Source organism: Aptenodytes forsteri, unplaced genomic scaffold (genome assembly GCF_000699145.1).
Source record: "Aptenodytes forsteri isolate BGI_AS27 unplaced genomic scaffold, ASM69914v1 Scaffold69, whole genome shotgun sequence".
In the NCBI taxonomy this organism is placed as follows: Eukaryota; Metazoa; Chordata; class Aves; order Sphenisciformes; family Spheniscidae; genus Aptenodytes; species Aptenodytes forsteri.
The window spans coordinates 5,398,266-5,408,948 of record NW_008795885.1 but is presented as its reverse complement, the minus strand read 5'-3'; the positions used below and the strand labels follow the sequence as shown (position 1 = coordinate 5,408,948).

The 10,683-nt window shown below is 37.8% G+C and overlaps 1 protein-coding gene across 1 annotated transcript in view; it reads right to left on the bottom strand.

Moving 5' to 3' along the window:
- Nucleotides 1–218: 218 nt before the first annotated feature.
- Nucleotides 219–10,683, bottom strand: part of EFNA5 (ephrin A5) — a gene marked incomplete at its 5' end in the record, with an annotated part of 39,061 nt that continues 28,596 nt past the window's right edge. The window contains 3 exons of the mRNA XM_009284207.1: nucleotides 219–1,541; nucleotides 6,557–6,637; nucleotides 7,030–7,095. Of these exons, the coding sequence (XP_009282482.1) occupies nucleotides 1,420–1,541; nucleotides 6,557–6,637; nucleotides 7,030–7,095 (269 nt within the window). The remainder of the gene's footprint in view (nucleotides 1,542–6,556; nucleotides 6,638–7,029; nucleotides 7,096–10,683) is intronic.

Here is a 10,683-nt window from a genome sequence, read left to right as displayed (position 1 = left end):
TCTACGTTAGCCAAGGCTCAGATTCCTTAAACAGGGTCACTCCTAATTCCATCAAACAAGACAGTCCCATTTCCTAATTGCATCAAGGGTTACCACTTCTCTCACATGTTTAAATAGGACAAGCATATATACTCACTCTCAGCATAAAGTGTATCTAAATAATGTATTTTCTATTCTAGTGGATTTTTAAAAAAATATTTTGTTAAGTCTTTGGGAGCCCATCTAGTTTATCTCTGGCTGATAAACACGTTTCCTCTACTCTTCAAACTGTGCTGGAAGGGGAAAAGATAAAAAAATCAACACTTGAATTTGTATTCCACACTTCTTTTCTTTCCCCCCACCAAACAATGCTACTAGACTGTCCTGGCTTCTTCTACATGTGGTTTATTCCCATGACTGAGGAACTTGCAGGAGAGACAAATCAAGAGCACACTGGAGATCCTGTGTCCCAAACATGTTTCCTCTGGCCACTGATGTCCTCTCTTAGCATGTATTAACACCCAGAGCAGCATCCAAGGCTATCAGCTACTAAGTCAGCGCTGGGGAAGGTCACTTTATTCTCAGAAGTGCCTCTGCATTTCAAGAAAAAAATTGTAGCACCACGGTGATTTGTTTTAAAATAAAATAATCCGGTGTGCATTATCCCCTTAAAACGAAATAACAGAGGCACTCACACCCCCAGTGAAGTTTCCTAAATCTGACCTTGCCTGCTGTGTGCTAACATTCCTAAATACTAACTTCTTCCTCTCACCAAAGACAGTGTTTCTACTTGTGAACACAAATTTTACTGTCAAAGATGTTTCAAGACAGTCCTATAAGAAACATTGTCTTTCCCTTTCAGAAGCCTGTTCATTTAGAAACTCCTGGAGGAAATGGTGTTATATTATATCTATTCTTAATATTTCCCCTCCAGTCCTGACATGGTGACACGATGCCTTGCATGATCATCTTACCGTGCTGAACGAGAAGGCATAAATATTGTATCAGAGAGAAAAACTCTCCCAGGCTTTCACTCACTTTCCTTATCCTTCACTGACTGCATCTGCCACTATTCTTCCTTGTCCACATACGGATGACACAGTGAGCTAACAGAGGTGACTTCTTAAAGGAGAATGCAGAGGAAAATAAGAATCACTAGTGTCACTATTATAGTTTGGCATTTTCATTTGGAGTCCTTTTATTTATATGGAGGGGTTAAGAAAGTCACAGGGTAGGTAGGGATGGGTGCTGAAGCTAGTTATCCCCTTCAAATTTTTGCTGAGTTCAGGCTAAAAGGGAGAAGAAAAGGGAAAAGGGAAAAATAACAATTTGACATCTGCAAAAACAATAAAGTCCCTTTCCTGGGATGAGCAGTTAGGTGGATCTTTGATGTTCCAAGACCCTGATATTTTCTGCGACAGGTTGCCGGAGCATACTGTGCTATAATATCAAAAGCATTGCCAGGAGGAACAATAGAGTTGCCAAAAGCCGGCTGGGTATCCTTGGTGTCTGTGCCGCGTTCTCACCACGGGATGGCTCGGCTGACTCATGTACGGTATCATCTGTTCAAACAGAAAGCATACATTCCAATGAGATTTTGCATCCTTAATAAACTCTCACTGAGCCGACAACTGTAAGTAGATTTCAGTGCCTTTATGAAATAGGGCAATGAACCTTGTGCTGTCATTGACTTTCACAAGCGTGTAATACCTCATTATGTAACCAACTTGGGGCCAAGTCCTGCATTTCTTTCTGGCAAAACTCCCACTGAAGACCAGAGGAGCAGAAAGTAAGTCTGATTTCAGCAGACTGAGGAATGAAAGATTCCTCTTCTAATAAAACACTGTAGCTCTAGCTTTGGATGGCTCATTAGATAGCAATGTCAATAGGGAGGCAGCTAAATAAAAACACCTGATTTTCAAAAGGGCTTGAAGAAGAGTTGCACGTGCTCAGAATTAATTTCACAGTTAATCCCCTTACTGATTTACAGATTTTGGCTCCTGAATTAAAAATGCCAGCCTGTAAGCCCAAGCATATATTCCACTTCCACGCATAAAATTTCCACTGAAGTATACCGCATCTGGGGAGGCACAGGGGATATAAGACCAGTATTCCCTTCTTGAAACAGAATTTTAAAGGCTAACACATGACAATCTCCGACTTTACAGAACACATACTCAATCTGGAAAACCTCACAGGTAACAGACTACCTTTTATGGTACACAAAATACAGATTTACATATATGCAGCTAAAACTAATGAAAAAAAGAACCAGCTGAGTTGGGAAAACATGCTTATACATTAGTGGCAGAAGAGAACACAGTAGCAAATACTAAAATTATGATACCAAATAAAGCTTTGTTTAGTCTTTGTAAACTAGAGATCAGCCTTAAAGCCACAGCTTTTAACATAAAAAAAGGTAGGTAAAGTCAAATTCAACTTCAGTATTGTTATAGATGTGGTATTTTTCTCTGCAAAGCGCTCCATATCCACAGCTATCTAATTTGGCTATTTTAAAAGTAATCTGTCTGAGGCTTGCCATAAAAAGTCAGCCCTGGGTTTGAATTTTCTTAGTACTAAATGAATGAAATAAGCTAAACCTTTTTAGGAAGCGGCCTCAAAATGTATTCATAAGGTACTTTGGAGTGCCCAAGTTTCCAGGAAAATTAATAGTATCTCACTACTTAGTGTAATAAGCTCCCCCATTTTATGAGAGATGTCGACATATCTATGATATATATGTCTCATAGCTCCCATCTCAACAAATTGCACTGCCAGGATTTCACTGGGTGAGAGCTGTGCAATTCCAATTAAAGGCACTAAGGAAAGCGGGAGTCAGGACACTGGGATCACTGTGCCACTTTGGCATGGAGCATTTCTCGTTACTTAGCTTTAGCTAGAAACAAGCTCCCTCTCCTTCATACCCTTGACACCTAGTACAAAAGTAGATAGAGCACTTAGCATAATTTAGGTTAATAGGCTCTTCAGTCCCAGTTTGGTTACACAGCAAGATGCACAGTAAACTGGATTAGCAATTTATCACCTTTTTTTCCAGCACTAATTGACGCTACAATCCGTCAGGCTTATCAACAGGTCTTCAGTGCTGCTCAAGGCAAAACTATGAAAAGCAAGCACTGATCAGCTGTAAATATGTTCACATTTGTAAGAAAGGGATACCATCAGATGAAAGTCCCACTGATGTCAGTGGGAAAGACTGGATGGAATGACTTTGATTACAGCTCCTCACCACGTACCGCAGGGAGACCCTCCCAGGCCCTGAACGAGGTCCTAATATTTTTCCTCCAGAATTATTCCAAAGGAATCTAAAAAATTCAGTGAATGCTGGCTATTGAAAAGTGCCAGTTCCCGTGGTTGTCAGTACCAAAAGCTGTTTCACATTTCAGTTCTGAGTTACACTCTTGTACTTTGGTGACACTGCAATGAGAACACAGTACTTCACAAGAGCAGCTTCCCAATTAAATCATACTCTAAGAAGTTATGGGGAAAAAATATCCCTGTTCTAACTGTCAGCTCTACCTCCTTTCATATATTTAGAGTCAGCTCTTCCCAATTTGGAAACATTTACTCACTGCTGATGAACTAAAACTACAGAGGAGAATGATGTGCATTACCTTCTACCTCTTGCATCATCAACAGAATTGCAAATAAGTCTGAATTTGCAACATTGAATGTCAACAGTTTTGTCCTAATTACATCCATGAGTCAGCACTAAAACACAGTAGGGCAGAACTAGTGTAAAGCTCATAAATCCTCATTCTCTGACTATCAGATACTGCCATTACTGGAACATTGGCTACTGCTAAAAAACTCAACGAAAAAGCCCTAAACTAAAAAGATTACTTCTCTAAAATGAAAAATATGGAGGAGATCTACGATGCCATTTTTATAAAGCCATTCTTCACAGAAGAATTAATTTTCATGTAACATTAAGGGGTTCCTTTCAAGAAATCATCTGGGTTTTCTGTCAATGCAGTCCCAAGGTTTCTGCACTCGTATATTAGAGCACACGATTCATCTGTGGTTCTCAAAATCACTTTACAAATATGATTTTCCTTGGAGGTGCAGAGTTATAACACTGTACAATCTTTAATGCTTAGGGAAAAAATTTTGTTTTATTTTAAACACTGAAGGCAAGTGTTGAAAAGGACAAAATTCCTGAGTAAAATCTGGAAGGTCACTGCTGAAGACTGGGAATGCCAGCAGTAATTAGAAAAAAATATTTTGACACCCATGAATTTTCCAGATCACGTAGCTTTACATCATATGCTTCAGGTATAATTTTTCCAGATATGCACAGCTGCAATTTTTGTTTAGGGACTTTTTATTTTTATTATTAAGGAGGAAGAGAAAGGGAGGACAGGAATAGAGCCAATTACTTTCATCACTTCTGAAACAAGTGTGATCTTTATAGACCAGTTTCCTACAAATTCCTGAACAAAACCAGTGAAATTACAAGGGTTCAAAAATCACACAAATGGTGATTTTTAAAAGAAAGGTGACAGTAAGAAATCTGCTGAACATGACCCTCCTGCCTCCCAATTCTTCTGTCTACTGTGGAAGAAGACAGTGGCAGGCTAGAGGAGAGCACAGAAGCAGAATATGCATGCCAGGGGCAGGTAAGTTAGTACACAACACAGATCACATGCAACAAGATCCACCAACGCAGTGCCAAGTCTAACAGCCTAATAACAGAAAAGTGTGACAGCAGTTGGCAGATCTGGGAATGACTGGTTATCTAATGGTGACTGGTCCAAATAATAATGCAAATATACACTGATGTCGGGAGTGGGAACTTTCTGGTACCAAACCTTCTCATTAAAGCTATTATTTCCTCCTGGTAACACAAACAGTATTTCATCTCAGACTGCAGGATGCTCTTTGTATGATTTTGGTTCCCTGGTTTGCCTGCTGCTTTCTAACGATATGCTTTTGTGATGGTGCTAGTTACGTATAGCTATTCATGGGAAGTGAGCAGCAGCGCTGAAAAAAAATGCTCAGCAAGTTCACTAAAATCAGGCATTTATTACTCAGATGATCTCTTCTGCAAACCAGTAACAGGAAAAATACACATTAATTAGCCCATGTTCACCAAATCACAAAACGTAAAAAAGTGCATTGAGTTTTTAGATTCATAGGTTACCTAGAAACAGGAAAAGATCACCCTAATGCCTTCCGTAGAAGAATGCTGTTAATAAATGCACAAGTGTATCTAATGTAAATGCACTCTCCTTGCATTTAGATTTGCTTGGAGAATGTCCTTGATTCTCAAAACCAAAATTTTTAGGACAGTTCCGAAAATTCTCTTAAAGAAAAATAATAAAATCTATTGTGTATCCATAGGTAAATCATTCAAACTGGATTAACTTGTGAAAGCCTTATTTATACTTCCGTATAAATAATGACTTTTAGTTAAAGAAACTGCAAATAACAAAGCGAAAAAAAATAGTATGTTGCTTCATACCAAAGGCGAAGTCTCTTTCAAATAGTATAAGAGGAAAAAAGAGATCTCGGTAATCTGTTCTTCAGGGTATGTACTAAATGGTATGTGTGTAATTTTTTTCTGGTATAATTTGTTTATTTAACTGTGTATTTTAATTATTGAGGCTTGAATACAACGTGTGAGCAGTGTTTAGGTACATATAAAACAAACAGGTAATACTACTATTGCAAATACTTTTCCTACATATCCACCTAATTTTAATGTCATGAGCCATCCCATTGAAGTTAGTGGGATTTCTCACAGCCCTAGAATTAAACATGCTTCTATCTGTCATAAACCTGAGCCATACGAACAATACACATGCACTTTCCATACAGAGACACATCAGCTTGATTGATGGTGTAGGTTAATGTAACTTTGCCCCGGGCAGATGAGGGGCTTTATCATAGCAAGCATTATTCTTATTCTTAAGGCAGCATTTTGCAAAAAAAGACAGAAAAGCCCCCCAAAACTTAAGTTTGCTTCAATACAAACAGGATAGGAATTTATATATATCAGAGTGTGTGGGTATGCATGCACGTATGTAAAAATGATACTTTGCCTAACCAAATATACATACAAATGTATCTAATTTTAAAGGACTAATTTCTTACTTAAACACTAACTCTGTCAGTTGCATGCCTGTGTCATGCACCAGCATTAAACAAGCAGTGGTTCTGTTTTTCTGAAAGTCTTTTGAAACCACACAATAAATGAAGTGTGCCCATTGACTTTATTTCCAAAACTTTGGGTCCAGTTAGTAAATAGTGTTTTGCCAACATGCTGGGTGTTTGGCTTCGATGGGCCAGTGACTTCAGGATACTGATGAAAATTTTACACTGGCACACACCGTATTTTATTAAACCACATCACCCCAAAAAAAAATAAAGCAACATTTTTCCTCCCCTGCATTAAACAAGGATACAGGAAATACACCATAACCGATATTAGCACTGCTAGAAATGTGCAAAAGCAGAGCAGCTGTACCATGCAAAGCATGCAGAGAGAAGAGGAAAAGTATTGAAGCACCAGAGGGATACACGCATTTGTTAAAAGAGATTCTCTAAGCATACTAACCTGCTGGTTCTAATGAATTTTCTACTTTGTCGTTAACATCGAAAACACGATCATGAACACCTATAGTTTTCATACAGCTGTCTATAACAAAAATAGAGATAACAGCCAAATATGTTAGTAAGACACCCTTAAACTCCCCATTTTCCTTTTTTTCTCTTTTTTTTTTCTCTATTTACTATATATAATTAAGCATATTTATATTTTAAAGTCTGTGGCACTTGTCCAAATGCCACTACAGTCTTCCATTTGTACAACAGTTTAAGAAACAACAAGTTAGCAACTGCCATGTAATTAAAACAAAGCTTTATGAAAAATGGTAAGAAAATACAATGAAAATCATAACACAAATGTTGCTGTACAGAAGAGATACACAAGATTTAACAGTAAAAAAAAGAATTACTACTGTTTACTAGACCACACAGTAAAGCATGCGCTAGAAAGCCACCCTCGAAAGCTTAATCTGAAGAACTTACTTGCTGGTCGCACAAAGACCTTAAGCTTTAGACAGGATCTCCTTCCATTATCTGGGATCGCAGAAGCTGTAAATGGGGAAGAAGGAAAGACAAGTGGAAGAGTAAGAGAGTGAAAATGCAAATCATCTTTTGTGCTAAAATAAAATATCCTTTATCTTCCCTTCATCTGAAGGGCTGGACACATTTCAGCCTCTGCATGTAAGGACTTCAAGTGCACAAAGTAGCCTGATTATGCAAAAGCAGGGAAAGAACTGCTGATTCTATTCTAATCCCTTTTTTGATTATTTTACATATAAGAAGTGAAGCACATGGTATTTTCGATGGTTTGTTATCTCCTTTCAGCTTTCCACACCTTTTTCTCAAGAGGTTGTTTAATATGGTTTCCGCTGTAATGCAGGTGTCTACTCTGAAAAATTACACTTCAGAATAATTAAGATCATTTAGAGAAAAGTTAGTCTTGAAACACTAGGCCATAAGCTTCAGCAACACAAAAAGGGATGAAAAACCAAAATGACACTGAAGGTGACAATGTTAAAAATAGAACTATGTATATACTCCCACAAAAGCAGAAATACACACCATTAAATTCTACAGCAAAGTCAGCCTCCATATGCTCCAATACATCTGCCTTTGTTGAGAAAATACTTATCTTGCTTCAGTCAAAACATGAGTCCCCATGTTATATAACTAACAAACCAAAACCAGCTTATTCCTTCTTTCTGCCCTCCCTCATCATTTCCCATTCAAAGTATTTCATTTTAAGAGTACTTACTGTATTAGGAGAAAAAGAATAAGTGGAAATAACATGTCTAGCACTAATGCAAAAGATCATACATCTAAGACTAGTGTCAGCACCAACTTATTTCCAAGGAACAAGTGCTGCTGTGAAAACTTCCTTTCTAGAGCTGTGCTTGCCTCAAAATACATGATCATAGGGAAATACGCCTGCCTGTCACCACAGACTGGACTCCCTAGTGTATTGCCTGCCAATCTGAACAAATTGGTAACTTTCATCAATGTCTGCAATTTTGAAATTGTACATTGGCCTACAGTTCAACATGCACACTGGCAACCAAGCAACTTGACTTGGGCATGCAGATTTTAACTTGTGAAAGACCATTTACAAACACATTTTTTCACCCTTGCAAAAACCCTCAAAAGCTATAGCTGAAAAATACTGCCTGAAGCACTGCAAAATAATTTTTATTTCATTGTATAGTCTCCCCCATCATTCAAAAGGCTATTAGGGCAGAACAAGTTGCTTTTTGCAGAAACTGGCAACTATTGGAAGCTGTCTTGATTTACAGAAGATGATTGGGCTGGCAAGATGTTAGTTTGTTCTGTTTATTACTGTTTCATCCATTTTTATTAATTCTGTCCCTATTTGTGACAAATAAAATGATTTATACACAGACATATGAATGCACACTCTGTCTTCATGCTAAGCTCTCACTTGAAGGGCTCCTCAACTAACTTGAAATAAATTCCCTTAGTCTTTGATGATGTGTTTCCAAGGCAGGCATCAGCTTTTTCCTAGAACAACTTACCAAGAAGAACTAGCATATTCAGTACAAACACAAAAAAGAAGCAAAGTAAAGAGTCCAATACAGCTAATGCTGTGGTTCTGCACCTGTTGGGAAGTGCTTGAAAAATTGTTTCCCTCTTTTAATCAAAAGACAAAAGTGTGTAGAAATGATGCTCCCCCCTTCACAATGACAAGCAGTTAAGAAGTGTTAACAGCTGGCTTTGCTAGAGGCTTTTACTAAATCAAAGTCAGAAAAACTCCCTCTACTGACATTTACAGTAACTGTTGTGTTATTTAGGGCACAATATGTGCACTCTGTGGTTATATTCAGGAAATTGTGTCCTTCTTGTGGCCCTCATTGAATATACACAACTGGCTAAATGCTTTGCTCAGACTAAACGGCCAGTTGTAGATTTCTCGAAATACAAGAATCCTATAGTCATTACCACATTGCTAGCATAAAGGTGGCAATAACATTTCCAACATTAGCCAAAATAGAGTCCCTACAGTAATTTTATCACTAACAGATTTTTCCTGCTCAGAAATTATTTCAGAAGTGCACCATGACACACATTTATTTAAAGGCAAGTTTTAGCTTTGATGCTTACATGTTGTTATTTATGTCCATAAAATAAGCACGTGTTGCTCACTGCTGTTTATTAGAGTACTCTGTTAGTCAGTGACTAACTAGGATACCACTGACTAGCTAGGATAGCTAGGAGCTAATGATATTCTATCTGGAAAAACAGAAAATTAATGCTTTGTACACATAAAGTTTATATATGTACATAATATTTGCACACACTTAAGAGCAAACAACAGCTAGTGATTGGCCATGTTCTTTGGAAGAAAAATATTAAAATCCGTTCCCTACTTAAATCTTTGTCCACCAGTCCTCACATGGGTTTGCAACTATAGACTATATCATGAACTGCAGTCCTATTGCAACAATAGCAGTTGCATTTAAATCATCATCCCAGAAACTGATGTAGTTTTAGCATCAGTTTAGTGCTTTTTTCCTTCCCAGGGAAATTATATACTGTCAATATTTGCAGTAAACCCAGAAGATTCCTCTTTAATCAGTGTTTTACTCCTTCAGAAGGAATAATAATAAATTAAAAAAAAATAATCAAGTGACATTGTTCTGCTCTCACATCTGCCTCAACAACCAAGACTAAGGTGATGAAGGGATACACTGCAACCTCTTTGGCCTTCCTGAGAAATTAAGAACTGTTTGCCAAGCTGGATGACTGCAATCAATTTTTTTTTTCTTCCTTTCTTCTTCTCCCTCCCTCACCCTTCTCCTTTTCATCTGAAAAGAAAAAACACAGACCAGTTGCAGTTTTTGCCTTAAGACCAGGTGTATCACCCACAGGGAAGAGTCAGGTTGGTTCATATCATCTGTCCTCCTCCTCACACACATTGCAGTAAATTTGTCAGTATTGTTCTGTTCTCTTCTCTGTCTTCTTTATTTTGCAGTATTTGCACCAGTATCCTATGAAAACCCTGCCTGTTGAATTAAGATGTCCAGGATATGACGGCAACAGCTGGGATTTTTTTTTCCCCCTCTTTCAGCAACAAGCTCAAGATATTTTTTCTCTGAATGTTAGGCACAGCACACTTGCTCTCTACTATGGAAAGCCAAGAGTCCTCATTAAATCTGTTTTTTTTTTTTGTAAGTTAATGCCTCAAAGCTTGAACTCAAGTTGAAATTTGAAGTCCTGTTCTTCTACATGAAAGTAGCTTAAATGGCAAATGCTTGCTGAAGAGGACAAAACGCTGTATCAGGGTGACATGGTTGACAGCATTTGACTAACAGCTACAAAGAAAACACCAAATGACCAAAACAACACAGTAGAGATGATAAACAGCACATATTAAGATTTACTAAGAAGAATAAATGCTAAATATGCGTTTTCAGGAGCAGAAGTAATGCTGCAGCTAGGACCTAACAAAAGCTGAGGCTTACATGAAAGATTCTGGGATTAGTCTGAACCAAAAATCTCCTATCAAACTGATTGCAACTGGAAAAATTCAAATCTTGACTTCAGGACCTAAGGGTAAGAAAGAGCAAAGCATTAGCAGAAGAAAGCTGAGTGGTTTTAAGGTGTTTTACTTTCCAGGAAAGG